The following is a 16,809-nucleotide window of genomic DNA, read 5'->3' as shown; positions in this document are numbered from 1 at the left end:
TAGGTCCTCATTCCCCCGCCACAGAAAGCGCTGGAAGCGCCCAACCCGGCTACTTCACCCAACGCCCAAGCCCACTAACATCGCCCGCCGCGAGGCCGAGGGGCCCAGACACTAGGGCCTTCGCCCTACTCATTGGTGGGTCCACACCGCGGGGCGGGCCTAGGTACTCATTGGGCCGGGAATTATGTCAGTCTTGGGAAATCGGGTCCAGAGATGAGGAGGTACACTCAGCCATTGGGCCCTCTCTGCTGCCAATCAGAGGGACATCCGTCTACGGCCCCGGTCTCGGCTCGTTGATTGGAGAAACTGTTCCTAGGGTGCTTGCGGCGGGCGGGTTTCCGAGTGCGGTAGCAGGAGGGGGCGGGGAGGGAAGCGGAGGCTCGGAGCTCTAGGCCGGCCGGCTGTGGCGGCGGCGAGGCCGGGACTCGGGCTTAGGGCCTGCTGTGGCGGCAGCGGCGGACGCCGAGCTAAACAGTGGGTATCGGGCACATTCTTTTCTTAGAAGGGAGGGGTGCAGCGCTGCGGGGCCGAGGCTTATGGGGCGACGGGCGACGGGATGGCGCTGAGGTGCAGGAGGCGGGGGCCGAGCGGGGTTCCCGCCAGAGCCCGGCCCTGGGCCTGGCAGGGAGGGGCCGCGCGCGGGGCCGAGAGGAAAGCTGGCTCCGGAGTGGGATGGACTGGGCAGGGTTGAGGGCACGAGAAGGCGTGGTGTGAGGCCTGGACTTGGGAGTGGGGTGGGGCCATCGGGACGGAGGGCGGGGTGGGGTTTGCTGTAAGGGTGGGTCAAGGCCAGGGAAGTAGCACTTGTTCGCTGGCCGCCCCTGGAGGCTAGAAGCTCCGGCGCCGAGAGTGGGCATGGCGACTTGGTCTCAGCCGGACTCGGGTATCCGGGCAGGGTGGGACCAGCCTCAGGCTAGGGCCCTGCCCCTAACTCGATTTTTAAGGGACTTTGTCCGGTTTCTCGAACTTAATTGGCTCCTGGGAGGTTTTAGTAATAAATTGCGTGAGAACGGGAGGGTAGCGTAAGCAGGAATTCTGGGTCGCAATTGTGTTTACTCTGACCAGAGAGAGGGAGTGTGTGTGTGTGTGTGTACACGTTCGTGTGTGTACGTATAGCTCGCTCTCCCCCAGTATAATGAAGTTGGTAGATGGGTCATAACGCAGGAGAGGAGAAGGGGGTATGTCTTGGTTTGTGAGATTAATGGAAGCTCAAAAGTGGAGACCAGAAACAGATTTACCTCCTCGGCACTGGGCAGTCTGGCTAGAGAACGTGGCCATATCCTTCTCTTTGGCTCAGAAGGTCATATGAATGAAAATAAAACCTGCCTATGCAAATTATGGACGGAATAGTCCTGCGTAGTAGGGCCCCCACCATCCCGCTCCTCCTTTTTTTTCTTTCCTTTCCTTTTCTTTTTTTGAGACGGAGTTTCGCTCTTGTTGCCCAGGCTGGAGTGCAATGGCGTGATCTCGGCCCACCGCAACCTCCGCCTCCTGGGTTCAAGCGAGTCTCCTGTCTCAGCCTCCCGAGTAGCTGGGATTACAGGCATGCACCACCACGCCCGGCTAATTTTGTATTTTTAGTAGAGGTGGGTTTCTCCATGTTGTTCAGGCTGGTCTGGAACTCCCGCCCTCGGGTGATCCGCCCTCCTCGGCTTCCCAAAGTGCTGGGATTACAGGCGTCGGCCCTTTTCCTTTTTTTTTTTTTTTTTTAAGACGTGAGGATAGGAAAGGGAAATCAGATTTCAAAGTTCAGAAAACAAAAAGCATTCTTCTTCTGGGTGAAGTGGTGGCCTGAACATTGTCCTTTTGTCCTTCCACACTCTCACTGTTTAATAATCTTGCCTTTTTGAACTGGAAAAGACAACTGTTGTAAGTTGTTTTCTCCCGAGAGGTGAAAATCCAGCTTTACTTTTAAGACAGGAAATGGGCTTCTCATGTGAAAATAGAAGCTGGGTAATGCGCCTGTAGTGGGGGAGGAGGGCTGGTAAATAAAACAAAGGTGTAAAATATTTTGGATGACCTGGTTATTGTCTGCTTATACAAACCAAGCTAGGTTTTAGGATATTGCACATTTAATATTCAGTAACTGAGATCATTTGTGATCAGTACCTTTCTTTGATAGTTCTTCTATGATTGGTTGCTGTATTTTGGGGTTTTCTTCTGAGAGTGTAAGTAGTCCTTTCTTCCTGTAAAAGTGGCCTTTAGGCCAGGCACAGTGGCTCATACCTGTAGTCCCAGCACTTTGAGGGGCCGAGGCAGGCAGATCACCTGAGGTCAGGAGCTCGAGACCAGCCTGGCCAACATGGTGAAACCCCATCTCTACTAAAAATACAAAAATTAGCCGGGCATGGTGGCAGGCGCCTGTAATCCCAGATACTTGGGAGGCTGAGGCAGGAGAATCGCTTGAACGCAGAAGGTGGAGGTTGCAGTGAGCACAGATCATGCCACTGCACTCTAGCCTGGGCGACAGAGTGAGACTGTCTCAAAAAAAAAAAAAAAAGTGAAAGTGTCCTTTGAATGTGTTTTCTACCTTCTACTGTGAAGGTTTTCCTACCCTGATCATGATGTGAAAAGTATGGAATCTTATCCTGTTGCTTTTGTGATTCCCATTTCAGGTTTCTCTGGAAACCCCCCTGGTAAGTGTGGAGGAGGCGGGACACTCTGACCCAAGACGAAAGGCCTGTAGCTCCAGCCAAAGAAAATAAACCTTAGGAGGGAGAAGGAAAAAAAAATCCATCAGCTGTTCCTGAGAACAGCCTGCAGTGGAATCTACAGAGAGGACAACTAATGTGAGTGAGGAAGTGACTGTATGTGGACTGTGGAGACAGTAAGTCACGTGGGCCCTTGAGGGCCTGGACTGGGTTAGGAACAGTTGTACTTTCAGAGGTGAGGTGTCGAGAAGGGAAAGTGAATGTGGTCTGGAGTGTGTCCTTGGCCTTGGCTCCACAGGGTGTGCTTTCCTCTGGGGCCATCAGGGAGCTCAGCCCTTGTGTTCTGCCAGGGTGGGGTACGGGGTTTGACACTGAGGAGGGTAACCTGCTGACTGGAGCGGCAGAGCAGTGGCCTTGATTTGTCTTTTGGAAGATTTTAAAAACCAAAAAGCATAAACATTCTGGTCCTTCAGCAATGCTTTCTCTGAAGAAATACTTAACGGAAGGACTTCTCCAGTTCACCATTCTGCTGAGTTTGATTGGGGTACGGGTGGACGTGGATACTTACCTGACCTCACAGCTTCCCCCACTGCGGGAGATCATCCTGGGGCCCAGTTCTGCCTATACTCAGACCCAGTTCCACAACCTGAGGAATACCTTGGATGGCTATGGTATCCACCCCAAGAGTATAGACCTGGACAATTACTTCACTGCCCGGCGGCTCCTCAGTCAGGTGAGGGCCCTGGACAGGTTCCAGGTGCCAACCACTGAGGTAAATGCCTGGCTGGTTCACCGAGACCCAGAGGGGTCTGTCTCTGGCAGTCAGCCCAACTCAGGCCTCGCCCTCGAGAGTTCCAGTGGCCTCCAAGATGTGACAGGCCCAGACAACGGGGTGCGAGAAAGCGAAACGGAGCAGGGATTCGGTGAAGATTTGGAGGATTTGGGGGCTGTAGCCCCTCCAGTCAGTGGAGACTTAACCAAAGAGGTTAGTGGACCTGTGGTGGGTGTGTGGGGCCTGGGGCGTGGGGGTGGGCTGGTCCCGAAGGATTGTGGTCAGAACACTGAGCCCTGTAAAGAGCCAGACAGGTTTCAGCAGGGCCTCAGGCACTGTTCTTGGATAGGGATGGGCTGAACTTTCTGACGTTAGGATTGGGGGCTGGGAGCATTTCCCTGTGTTGAACCATTGACCTAACTCTAAATGTACTGTCAGGGCAGTGGGAGGTTCCTACACATGCCAGGGTGTTTACTGCTTGGATTTCAGCATGACTGCTGGAGGCAGGGGTGGGGGAGGAGTCATGTTGGGATGGGCTTTGATGCAGTGTACATCTGTTGCTAAGACACAAATACTTTATGGACTCTTGCTTTGTACCTCCCCCAACATCAGAACACAGACATACCCTGAGGTTCTCCTTTGTGGTCAGGCCTGTTGTATAGTCCTGATACTTCAGACCTCCTGGGCCTGAGCCAAAGGGTAGATTTGGATAGTTATTCTTGGCCAGGAGAGGGCCAAGGCTTCCAATCTTTGCTAAAGGCCCACTGCAGGGAGTAGGGAAGAGAAGGCTGGGAGCTAGAAAGAGAAACTGCATTCTGCTGCCCAAGTCAACTTGCTTTGAGCTGTCAGAAGAGATCCTTAGCTCTTGTCACATGGCTGACATACTGTTCTGGGCAGAAAGTGATGCAGTTCTTTGCCTTTTAAGATGTGAATGGCTGCTGCTGCCCCTGCCTCACCAACATAAGATTGCTTTGAGCTCTGGGTTTGTATGGCTCTCGCTTGCCACCCAGCCTTAATTAGCTGGGAAAAAGGCCCACTGCACTCCCCTGGCCTTTAGGGAAGGAGAAAGCCCGATTGGGTTTTTGGAGGTGGCATGTGAAGGAATGTAAAAAGTTTTACAGATGCTGCAGAAATGGGCTCCTCTGCCTTCCAGGTCAGACCACGTTTTCCCTCCTTCCCTGCTCTGTAGTCTTTTCCTGAGCTTAGTTCTCTGACTGTTAGTGACTGTCAAAGAGTATGGCTTGTTCTAGGCCAGTGGTCCTCAACTGGGGGTGATTTTGTCCCCGAGGGTGTAGGTAGCAATATCGTGAAACAAGTTTTGGTTGTCACATCTTGGGGCGGGGGTGCTACTGGCACCTAGTGGGTAGAGGCCAAGGATGCTGGTTAACATCCTGAATGGCACAGGACACCTTCAAACAACAGATTTGTCTGACCCCAAGTGTCAGTACTGCAGGGATTGAGACACTCAGCTCTGTGCTCAAATGGCTCATACTGGACCTGCTTTGAGAGAGACTAGGATTATCTGAGCACAGGAGCCAGGAACATTTCTTACCTTTCAGGGCCTCTTAGTTTAGCTTCTTACAGGGCCACTTGGAACTTCACCTCTCTTCTGCTTCCCCTTTCCTTCAAGTGGGCTCCAATCTTGGCACAGTGTTCTGAAGTGTGCTTCCCAGTCTCTGCTCTATGCTCCTCCCCCAGGGTAGCTCCCCCAGGGGTGGGTGTAACTGGGTTTGCTCCTGGAAACCCTGCAGGGTAGCTCCGTATCTGTTCCTCCTGGGATGGGATGGGATGTTTTGGATATTATTGGGTGGGTTGGGGCCCCCCCCCCCCCGAATAGGATGGGACTTTGACCCTGCTTTCCTCTGTTTCTTGGCCCTCGTGAAGGTTGTGCTTTTCTTCATCTCAGGCCTTTACAACTCCCTTTGGGAGGTGGGGTGGGTCAGCATTAGGGGCCCAGGCTGGGTATGGGGGAAGGGAGGATTATTATGTGTCTAGAACAACATTTCCTCAGCAACTCAGGGATAAAAATACCCAGGTCCAGAGCATGTGACAGGCACTGCTGGAACCGGTATTATCCCTGGGGTGGCAGTGCTCCCCTGCTGCCAGGCCTGCTCTGTGGACAGCCATAGCCTAGGCTGTTGTCAGGGATAGGATTCCCCTTGAGATTGGCATTCTGCCCAGAGCAGGGGGGTGGCCTGTTGACAGCTCTTTCCAAGCTAGGAGCCGACTGTGACTAGAGAGAACATACTGTCTCTCTGACCTGACCTTAGGCTCCAGGGGAGCAGCAGTGGGGAGGGAGCTAAATTTCCCCTCGAGAAACCAATCCAGGGAGTCTGAATTGTGATACTGAGTCTGTGAGGGGCTTCTTTCCTGCTTGGATGAGATATGGGCCAGGGATCAGGCAGAGAATGCTCTTGAATAAAGCTGGGGTGAAAGGGGAGGGGGGACATTTGTGGCCAGGAGAATGCAGAGCACCTGTCTCCATAAGTATGGGGCTTCAGGGTTGTGTCTCCCCTCCTCTTGCTTGGGGCTAGGCCTGGCCAGCATTGTGACATTGCTGCACGTGGGCAAAATGGCCTTCCCCTTTTCTCTAGTCTGGCCTATTTTGGGGTGACAAAACTTACGGCTTATGGTGGGCCTGGGTGCCCTGGGTTCCTGCCCAGCTTGGCTCGTGATCCCTGGCCTTGAGAACTGGCCACTGCCTTCCTGAGGAATGGGATAACTCTTTCCACTTCCAGCAAATAATTTAGATTCCCAGAGAATCTGCGGGAGGAGTGTCTGCCCAGTCCTGAGTGGGCTGGATGAGCAAGATGCGACAGGAGGGAGGAGAGTGGCACCCCTTCCCCCAGGGCTCTCACTGCGCCACCCCAGCTGACTGACTGGGCTGGGTGGGGCTGCCCGCCCCTGGGCGCATCTCCTCAAGGAGACGGAGGCGGCCCAGGGATGGGCTGGTTCCTTGCGGCAGCTTCTCCAGCTGCCCTGATGCAGAGATTGGCTCCCGTCTGCAGCTAGGTAACAGGCGGTGGGAGGGGATTGGCTCTTTCCGCATCTCCAGCGGAGACTTGGGGGAGGAGATTGGCTCTCGGCGCAGCCTAGGTAACGACAGTGGGAGGGGATTGGCTCTTTCCGCAGCCCAGCTGCTGACCTGGGGGAGGGGATTGGCTCTCTGCAGCCTCAGCAGTGACCTGCGGGGTGGGAGGGGGAGGGGATTGGCTCCCTGCTGCAGCCTAGGTAACAAGTTTGGGGGGCGTGGGGGGGAGGAGCGGGAGGATAGGCCCAGGAGGGAGCTTGCTTTCCTCTGCAGCTTGAGCACGGAGCATGGGGTGGGAGTCCCATCTCACTGCAGCCTCTGCGGTGAGCTCAGGGTGGGGGCAGCTGGGCGCCTGAGTGGAACTGGGGTTGTGAGGTGGGAGGGGGCTGCTCAAGGATGGAGGAAGGGGGCTGGGCTGGGCCGCCCAGGCAGCAGCACGGGCGGGGCACCCTCCTCAGGCCCCTCGGAGCTAGCAAGGGGCCACCCTTCCAGCCTGGTGTGCTCCCTGAAAGCCAAGAGCTCCTTGCAGCCCCCTGTCCGGCTTCCCGGCACCGGCTGCCCTGGGGCTCATCTCGCAGACCATGACCCGCCTGGACCGCAGCTCTCACAGTGGTGGGGGCCATGCCAAAGGCAGCCGGCCCCTTAACTCTTTGCTGGCTGGTCACCGGGTGGCCCAGCCCGCCTCTGCTCCTGGGTCCAGGGCTTCTGCTCAGGTTGGTGTATGTGGGGAGACTAAAGTAGTACGTCTGGGAGGTCTTAGGGTCAGGGAGGGTTAATGGGAGAAGAATACCGGCTTACAGGTAGGGAGGAGGGTCTGATCTAGGGAAATTGCTTTCTGGAAAGTGTGTGTCTGCATTGTAACCCCTGGATGGAAGGCAACACTTTAGGGTTTCTTCAGGCTTGTGGGGAGGGCTCGACTACAGGCGATTGCTGTGTATAGGAAGCCCAAATAGCTCAATTTATTGGGATTATATGCTGTTAGTGGGGGTGGCAGTTGGTGCAGCAACTGTTCACGAGCCACCAGGGTAGAGCAGGAGGGAAGCATTTTTGGTGCCCAAGGTGGCAGTTGTAGCTGAGCAGTGATGGGGGTTATGTCCTTGAGGGTGTTGACTGATGGGGATTTGGTGAGTCCTGAGGTATGGTGAGGGAGTGAGAGCACTGGTGTGAGGGGACACAGTGAGGCTGGCCCGAGCAGGGGTGGGGTGCCCCCCCTGGGGATCATCTGACTGCCTGAGCCTCCCTGGAATGGAGGCAGCAGCTAGGATCAGCTGAGAGGGAATTCTGGCGGGGATGAGTCTTGAGGTGAGCCTGGGCTTGAGGAGTTGTGGGTGTTCAGCCTTACTCTTGCTGCCAGCTGGGAAATGGGGAATGGCTATAGGAAGGGCTGGAGACAGCATGGCATTGTCATTGGTTTCATCAGGTGGTTGGAAATGCAGGGATTTTCCTTTCTAGCCCACCCCACCCCTTTATGCAAATGAAATGGCACCACAGGCTGATGCAAGCCTGGCCACTGCTAAGTAATTCTGCATGACAATTCGCTCTTGCTTGCCATGGCCAGCTTCCTCCAAACCAAGTTTTAAGGGGTCCAATCCCCAAAGCTGGAGGTGTCTCCTGATGTTCCCCATCTTTCTTATGTAGGGGTGAGGCGGCCTTGCCTTTTGTCTGGGTGTGACTTGGTCCAGATCCTAATCCTTTCCACCCTTATGGTGATAGTCACGCTAATGGTTTTGCTAGTGGCTCTTTTTTTTTTTTGTGGGAAGGGGATAGTGTCTGGAAGTAGATTAATGAACACTTGCTGGTGCAGGGACCAGGGGGTAAAGGCTGGCAGGTGAAGAGCTGGAAGGGGCCCCACCCAGGACTAACTGGGGTGACACTAGGAGGGAACTCTGAGGGGCAGGACAAGGAAGGGACCTTGGGACCTTAGAGCTAAAGTCATGTGATCTGTCTTTCAGGACATAGATCTGATTGACATCCTTTGGCGACAGGATATTGATCTGGGGGCTGGGCGTGAGGTTTTTGACTATAGTCATCGCCAGAAGGAGCAGGATGTGGAGAAGGAGCTGCGAGATGGAGGCGAGCAGGACACCTGGGCAGGCGAGGGCGCGGAAGCTCTGGCACGGAACCTGCTAGTGGATGGAGAGACTGGGGAGAGCTTCCCTGCACAGGTACCATCGCCCCTGCCCACTGGGCTCTCTTCTTGTCCCTACTCCCCTGACACAAACCAGGCTGGAGTTCTTCCAGAAACTTCCCTTAGAGAAGACAGGTTGTGTGTGGGGTGGACCTGAATTTCTGTTTTGGGTTGGGGTCTTATAAGTCACAGTGGCTGAGCCTTGGAAGCGGGGAGTGGAAAGCAGCAGATGCAGAATGGCCAGGCCTTGGCAACAGACAATACAAGGGAGGCAGAGCATTTAGCATCTTCCTGCTTGCTTCAGGACTCTTTCACTCTCTCTTCTGTTGTTCCTGGGAGTTTGGGACTCGGGGGCCAGCCATTAGCCTGGGAATGGGAGGGAGACTGCAGGGCTTCAGCCATTCTGTGAAAGAAGCTTCAGCCCCAGGCAGCCAAGGCCCAGATCAGTCAGACTTACAGTTCCTGTTGCCACAGGTGCCTAGTGGGGAGGACCAGACGGCCCTGTCCCTGGAAGAGTGCCTTAGGCTGCTGGAAGCCACCTGCCCCTTTGGGGAGAATGCTGAGGTGAGCAGGACTCCAGTGAGAGCCCACCAAGTGAGCAGGGCAGCCTGTACCTGGTGTGTCCCTCCATGGCTGAGGGGCCAGCTGTTGGTTCTGGCCTTGTTCTGGCTGCTGGGGGTAAATGCAGAGGAAGGAAGAACAGAAACAGATCCAGGTGGTAATCTCTGGGAGGAAAGTACAAGGTCTTTCCTTCCCCCTTGTTAAAAGCCTCTGTGTTTTGCCCTAGTTTCCAGCAGACATTTCCAGCATAACGGAAGCAGTGCCTAGTGAGAGTGAGCCCCCAGCTCTTCAAAACAACCTCTTGTCTCCTCTTCTGACCGGGACAGAGTCACCATTTGATTTGGAACAGCAGTGGCAAGACCTTATGTCCATCATGGAAATGCAGGTAGGATTGTCGGAACCGGGCACAAAGCTATTGGATTTTGCACAGATTGTCTTAGCATTCTGTTGCTTTTCCATCTCCAAGGAGAGAAAGTGTAATACTTTCCCTGATTCATAGAGAAGTGGGGACAATGAGAAGAAACCTGTCCAGGTGTGTCCTTGGGGCAATGGGAGGTGGAGACAGATAGGGTTTGGGTTAAATAAAACTCAGGACTCAGCCTTCCAAATCAGGGCCTGCCTCCTGGGTGTGCCTTCTTCCTTTCCTTCAGGCAGATAGGCACTTGGCTGAATGCTTCCAGGGTTCTGCGTTAATAATAGCTGACATTCACATGGTGCTTCATAGCCATCGTTCGCTCATTTGGCCCTCACAGTCATCTAGTCAGCCTTTATCTCAAAGGTGAGGAAATTGAAGCTCAGAGAGGTTAAATGATGTGCCCATTGTCACACAGCAAGTGGTGCAGCTAGGTTTTCTGACTTAAGTTTGGGTGTTCTTTTCACTGTGTTGATTTTGCAGTAACAAGGTAGTGTTTTCTTCCTCTCCCTCCAAGATGGGGGAGTCTGGCCAAACATGAGGAAAAGCTGATCAGTCCTATATTAGGGTGGAGCCTACATGGAAGAACCCATCTCTGCCAGGCCTGGTGGACGAAGCTGGCTCAGGAGCTGACACTGTGGGCTTTGGTTTATAGTATTTTGCCTTTACACCCATGCAGCTGTGCCTCTGTTGGGTGCCTGCAGTGTGTGAGCCCCAGGGGAGGGAGTCAGTTCCTAGTGAACAGTGGTGCTCTTCTCCCCTCCCAGGCCATGGAAGTGAACACATCAGCAAGTGAAATCCTGTACAATGCCCCTCCTGGAGACCCACTGAGCACCAACTACAGCCTTGCCCCCAACACTCCCATCAATCAGAATGTCAGCCTGCATCAGGCGTCCCTGGGGGGCTGCAGCCAGGACTTCTTACTCTTCAGCCCCGAGGTGGAAAGCCTGCCTGTGGCCAGTAGCTCCACGCTGCTCCCGTTGGCCCCCAGCAATTCTACCAGCCTCAACTCCACCTTCGGCTCCACCAACCTGACAGGGCTCTTCTTTCCACCCCAGCTCAATGGCACAGCCAATGACACAGCAGGCCCAGAGCTGCCTGACCCTTTGGGGGGTCTGTTAGATGAAGCTATGTTGGATGAGATCAGCCTTATGGACCTGGCCATTGAAGAAGGTTTTAACCCTGTGCAGGCCTCCCAGCTGGAGGAGGAATTTGACTCTGACTCAGGCCTTTCCTTAGACTCGAGCCATAGCCCTTCTTCCCTAAGCAGCTCTGAAGGCAGTTCTTCCTCTTCTTCCTCCTCCTCTTCCTCTTCTTCCTCTGCTTCTTCCTCTGCCTCTTCCTCCTTTTCTGAGGAAGGTGCGGTTGGCTACAGCTCTGACTCTGAGACCCTGGATCTGGAAGAGGCTGAGGGTGCTGTGGGCTACCAGCCTGAGTATTCCAAGTTCTGCCGCATGAGCTACCAGGATCCAGCCCAGCTCTCATGCCTGCCCTACCTGGAGCACGTGGGCCACAACCACACATACAACATGGCACCCAGTGCCCTGGACTCAGCCGACCTGCCACCACCCAGTGCCCTCAAGAAAGGCAGCAAGGAGAAGCAGGCTGACTTCCTGGACAAGCAGATGAGCCGGGATGAGCACCGAGCCCGAGCCATGAAGATCCCTTTCACCAATGACAAAATCATCAACCTGCCTGTGGAGGAGTTCAATGAGCTGCTGTCCAAATACCAGTTGAGTGAAGCCCAGCTGAGCCTCATCCGAGACATCCGGCGCCGGGGCAAGAACAAGATGGCGGCGCAGAACTGCCGCAAGCGCAAGCTGGACACCATCCTGAATCTGGAGCGTGATGTGGAGGACCTGCAGCGTGACAAAGCCCGGCTGCTGCGGGAGAAAGTGGAGTTCCTGCGCTCCCTGCGACAGATGAAGCAGAAGGTCCAGAGCCTGTACCAGGAGGTGTTTGGGCGGCTGCGGGATGAGAATGGACGACCCTACTCACCCAGTCAGTATGCGCTCCAGTACGCCGGGGACGGCAGTGTCCTCCTCATCCCCCGCACGATGGCCGACCAGCAGACCCGGCGGCAGGAGAGGAAGCCAAAGGACCGGAGAAAGTGAGCCTGGGTGAGGAAGGGGGTTTGAAGCCCACCAAGACCGAAACTGGAGAAGGGCTGGACCTGGACCTGGACCTGGACCTACAGCGGGGACTTAAATGCCTTCTTATCCAATATTATCTTCTCAGATGGGATGACTGCGGGTCAGTGTACAGGAAGAGGCAGGCACTGGCTGGCTCAGCTCCACTCGGGTGGAGTGGAAGTGGCCAGACCATTTAGACAGGGTCCTCACCCTACCCCTTTCCTGTGAGGCAGGGGTGGTGGTGAAGTTGCTGGAGGTAGAGGCGCTATGTGGAGCAAAGGCCGACAGAGGGGAAGGAATGGACCTGTGAGAGGAAGGGAAGGTGGCAGAAAGTCTCATTTCAGGAAGGAGGGAAAAAAAGAAGGAAGGAACGAACCCCCCCCAAAAAAATCAAAGCGGGAAGAAAATCAGAGGGAAGGTTAAGGTTGGCTCTGGCCAGGATTCCAGGCAGCAGGTTGGAGTGACTGGTGGGCCTAGATCACTGGTGTGATAAACTCCATTTCACCCCGGGGGGTGGGGTACACAGACACAGGGTGGGGGTGGGGAGGGGCGGTGTTAACTCTTTCTGCTCCTTGCATTTTGGCATCCCTGAAGGGGAGCTCTTGGATATCATCGGCCGTAATGTTTCAATCGAATGGAGCCACTGGGCCCCAACACTGGCTTTCAGATTTAGAGTCAAAGGATAGAGTGAACAGGAAAGGGTCACGTGGTCCCATGTTGCAGCAGCCCCAACATCACGCATGTCATTCACTGCCTTGCCACTCCATCTCCCTCCGTGCTCCAGCCACCCCTGAGCCGAGGCTCCCATTGTCTCCATCAGAGCCTGCATGTGAATGCCGTCCTCCCCGAGTCTGGTGTTTGTGTTCCCCACGCCTCACAGACTGCCTGATCTCTTCTGTAAGCTGGGGTAGGGTGATGGCAGTGCTCTGGGAACTGGGCCTGCAGCCTTCCTCTTCTGGGACTGCTGTGAGGCAGAGGAATGATGGAGGATCTAGTACAGCAGCCTCCAGGCAGGATTCAGCACAACACTGGGGAGTCACCCTTCCGTCGGGCCTCTGCCTACCAACAACTGGGCTTGTCACTGGGAAAACACAAAAAATAACCCAGCAACAACAAAAAAACTAGTCCTCTTAGAATTTCTTGCGCTTTGATTTTTTTAGGGCTTGTGCCCTGTTTCACTTATAGGGTCTAGAATGCTTGTTGAGTAAAAAGGAGATGCCCCATTATTCAAAGCTGCTAAATGTTCTCTTTGCCATAAAGACTCCGTGTAACTGTGTGAACACTTGGGATTTTTCTCCTCTGTCCCGAGGTCGTCGTCTGCTTTCTTTTTTGGGTTTCTTTCTAGAAGATTGAGAAGTGCATATGACAGGCTGAGAGCACCTCCCCAAACACACAAGCTCTCAGCCACAGGCAGCTTCTCCACAGCCCCAGCTTAGCACAGGCTCCTGGAGGGCTGCCTGGGGGAGGCAGACATGGGAGTGCCAAGGTGGCCAGATGGTTCCAGGACCACAATGTCTTTATTTTTAACTGTTTGCCACTGCTGCCCTCACCCCTGCCTGGCTCTGGAGTACCGTCTGCCCCAGACAAGCAGGAGTGAAATGGGGGTGGAGGGAAGCACTGATTCCCAGTTAGGGGGTGCCTAACTGAGCAGTAGGGATAGAAGGTGTGAACCTGGGAGTGCTTTTATAAATTATTTTCCTTGTAGATTTTATTTTTAATTTATCTCTGTGACCTGCCAGGGAGAGGAGAGAGAGAGATGCTGTTGAGCACATGACAAAATAAAATAAAATAAAATGGATGATTCATTCTCAAGTGCACTTTTTCCCCACTTTGAATTTAAGTTGAGAATAAAGGAAATGGACTCATTGTAGGGAGGACTGGCCATTGTGTGGGTAAGGCAGAGCTCACATGGGAAGACGGGTGGAGAACTGGGGAGGTTGACAATAGGGAACTTCAAAAGGCAAGTCTTAAATATTAAACCTTGGGGGCAGGCATTAGGCACCATGTACTTCATAGAGTTAGCCAGCTCAATCCTCTCAGGAAGGATTCAGAGTTTTTTTATTCTCATACAGCTAGGATAGGTGGAGGTGTCATTTAACCCAGCTCTTTACCTGTCCACCTGCTACAAACTACATTTTTAAACTCAACTGTCTGTTATTTCTCTAGTGGCCTCACCTGCCAAAGGGGTGCATAGCATTGGAGTGTAGTCATGATGTTGAAAACCTGAGAAATCCATGGCAGCGACTAACATGTGACAAGCACTACTGTGTAACCAGGAGCAGGGCCACTAAAGAGAAGCAGGAGGCCAGGGTTTAGGACACTGGGAAACCTCCCCAGCTGAGGGGGGCTAGAATCTGCTTTCCCTCAAACTGCTCAACTACCTGCCCTGTGAAGAGCTGTAATGTGTGAAGGTCCCTGGGATGCTGGAACTTCCACATGCCCATGTTAGTTAGGGCAGGTGTTTAGTAGATGCTAGAAGAATGAACACTCACTCAGCAGTCTTTTATTGGCAGGGTCTTGCTCTGTCTTCCAGGCTGGAGTGCAGTGACGTGATCTCGGCTCACTGCAACTTCCACTGGGCTCAAGCCATCTTCCCACCTCAGCCTCCTGAATAGCTGGGACTACAGGCACACGCCACCACGCCTAGCTAATTTTTGTAGAGAGAAACTTTCGCTATGTTGCCCAGGCTGGTCTCAAACTCCTGGCATCAAGTGATCCACCTGCCTCAGCCTCCCAAAGTGCTGGGATTATAGGCGTGAGCCATTGCGCCTGGCTTCTGTGAGATTATTGGGCAGGGTTTAGGAGTAGAAGCTATGATCCCCTTAATGGAAGCTGTGATCTCAAACTCCTGGATACCACCCTGTAACCTAGTTCAGCTCAGTCCTTCAGTGATACTACTTTAGTAATGTTTAGAGTTGTTCTAAGGAGTGGAGTAGAATTCTAAGAATAATGATGATTTCTTATGTTTCAGTTTATAAGAGCCTCTCCACAGCTCCCCAGTCTCCAGTTGGAAAGGTTTGGTCATGTCAAACAATAACTCTTTCCTAATTCGAAATTGAGTAAAGTCTGTAAGCCAGATAAAACCAAGATATGTAAAGGGGTGAAAAAAGCAAGACTAAAAGTTAGTTTGAGGCCTGGTGCGGTAGCTCACGCCTATAATCCCAGCACTTTGGGAGGCCGAGGCAGATGGATCACCTGAGGTCAGGAGTTCAAACACCAGCCTAACCAACATGGTGAAACCGTCCCTACTAAAAATACAAAAATTAGGCGGGTGTGGTCGCGGGCGCCTGTAATCCCAGCTACTCAGAGACTGAGGCAGGAGAATCGCTTGAACCCGGGAGGCAGAGGTTGCGGTAAGCCAAGAGCGCACCACTGCACTCCAGCCTGGACAACAAGAGCAAAACTTCCATCTCAAAAACAAAAAAAAAGAAAGTTTGAAAAACACTCATATCAATACTTTAAAAAACAAAAATTATATATAGAAGGGTAAACTGTGAGAAGTAAGATTCAGTTTTAATATTCTTGTACCCTTCCTAGAAATGTATGTACAGTCATGTGTTGTTTAACGGCCAACAGACATTCTGAGAAATGCCTCGTTAGACAATTTTGTCATAGTGTACTTACATAAACTTAAATGGTAGTGCCCACTACACACCTAGCCTATGTGCCATATAGCCTATTGCTCCTAGGCTACAAACCTGTACAGCATGTTGCTATACTGAATACTATAGGCAGCTGAAGTACAATGATAAGTACTTGTGTATCTAAACATAGAAAAGGCACAGTATAGGCTGGGTGCAGTAGCTCAACGCCTGTACTCGCAACAAGACTGTGCAACTGCACTCCAGCCTGAGTGAAAGGGTGAGACCCTGTCTCAAAAAAAAAAAAAAAAAAAGAAATACAGTATAAACAGGGTATTATAATCTTATCAGACCATAATCATATACGTGATCTGTCACGGATGAAATATGCAGCATATGACTATATTTTTGTTCAGTAATCAGACTGTAACTTTTACCTTATTTTGCAACTTTTTTTAACTTAAAAGACTTAAGAGATTTGAAAAATTCTTCTTAATCCCGTTGCTAGTGTTGTCCCTGGTCTGAGTAAGAATATTTTTGTTGGCCAGGGATGGTGGCTCACACCTGTAATCCTGGCACTTTGGGAGGCCGAGGCAGGTGGATCACGAGGTCAGGAGTTCGAGACCAGCCTGACCAACATGGTGAAACCCCGTCTCTACTAAAAATACAAAAATTAGCCGGGCGTGGTGGCACATACCTGTAATCCCAGCTACTCAGGAGGCTGAGGCAGGAGAGCTGCTTGAACCTGGGAGGCGGAGATTGCAGTGAGCCAAGATCATGCCATTGCACTCCAGCCTATGTGACAAAGTGAGACTCTGTCTCAAAAAAAAAAAGGAATATTTTTGTTAGCAGCCCCTCCCCCTTAAAGAGAGGTACAGTTTTGTCTGGGATTATGCTGATTAGCTGGGGCATGGGGCCAAGTTGGTCAGCACTGCTGTGGGGCTGACCTCTTTCTGCTGGCAGGTAGAGTGGATGTTCCAGCCTCTTTCTGGCAGGAAGATAGGAGGACTCAAGTAAGGCCTGTGGAAGGGCTGCTACCACTAGCCATCTACCTAAGGCAGGAAGTGAGAAGAGGTCCTGGTGGAAGGCTGGGAGCCGAACAGGACTTAGGCTTAACAAAGGACCAAACTCTTCAGGGTGACTGACTTCGGTGGGTGTGGGAAAGCTTACTTTGTCTTGACTTGAGCAGTTGTAGGCTTCATTCAAACTGATTTTTTTTCTCACATCTTTCTTACTCATGTTAAGGAGATGGAAATAGACCCATATTTTCAACCTCTGCCCTGCATAGATCTCACCAATGAAGGTGGGGCTGTTTCAGTATCAATAAAAATAAAATAGTAAACTATAGAGGGAAAATCGTGATCTAGAGACATGCTTCAGTGTCATCAAGACTGGCCTCCATAGCTGACATTTCCCCACCTTTACTGGGGAAAGCTGAGTAATAATTAGTCCAACAGTCTGGTGAACAGGGAGGTACTTTCCATAGAGCCCTGTCAAGCTGGCCTCATCCCTGCTTTTATAACCCCCAGCTAAACCAAACC

General features: G+C 52.6%; 1 protein-coding gene across 4 annotated transcripts; it reads left to right on the top strand.

Annotated features, from left to right (window-relative positions):
• The first annotated feature begins 366 nt into the window (after positions 1 to 366).
• NFE2L1 (NFE2 like bZIP transcription factor 1) lies at positions 367 to 13,492 on the top strand. 4 transcript variants are annotated; one of them, XM_058445492.1, is made up of 6 exons: positions 367 to 474; positions 2,616 to 3,636; positions 8,440 to 8,619; positions 9,057 to 9,146; positions 9,370 to 9,528; positions 10,323 to 13,492. In XM_058445492.1, exons 2-6 carry the CDS (start codon positions 3,127 to 3,129, stop codon positions 11,667 to 11,669), a joined length of 2,286 nt encoding a protein of 761 aa, XP_058301475.1. In that variant the 5' UTR covers positions 367 to 474; positions 2,616 to 3,126; the 3' UTR covers positions 11,670 to 13,492. The 4 variants fall into 4 exon arrangements, with proteins under 4 accessions (XP_058301475.1, XP_032019246.1, XP_032019248.1 ...); XM_032163355.2 differs by having other exon boundaries at positions 8,407 to 8,619; XM_032163356.2 differs by lacking the exon at positions 367 to 474 and adding an exon at positions 799 to 883 and having other exon boundaries at positions 8,407 to 8,619.
• Positions 13,493 to 16,809: the final 3,317 nt, after the last annotated feature.

The sequence above is a fragment of the Hylobates moloch genome, unplaced genomic scaffold, assembly GCF_009828535.3.
Source record: "Hylobates moloch isolate HMO894 unplaced genomic scaffold, HMol_V3 SCAFFOLD_10, whole genome shotgun sequence".
Classification (NCBI taxonomy): domain Eukaryota; kingdom Metazoa; phylum Chordata; class Mammalia; order Primates; family Hylobatidae; genus Hylobates; species Hylobates moloch.
The sequence above is the reverse complement of the archived record's forward strand: the minus strand, read 5'-3'. Positions and strand labels throughout refer to the sequence as shown.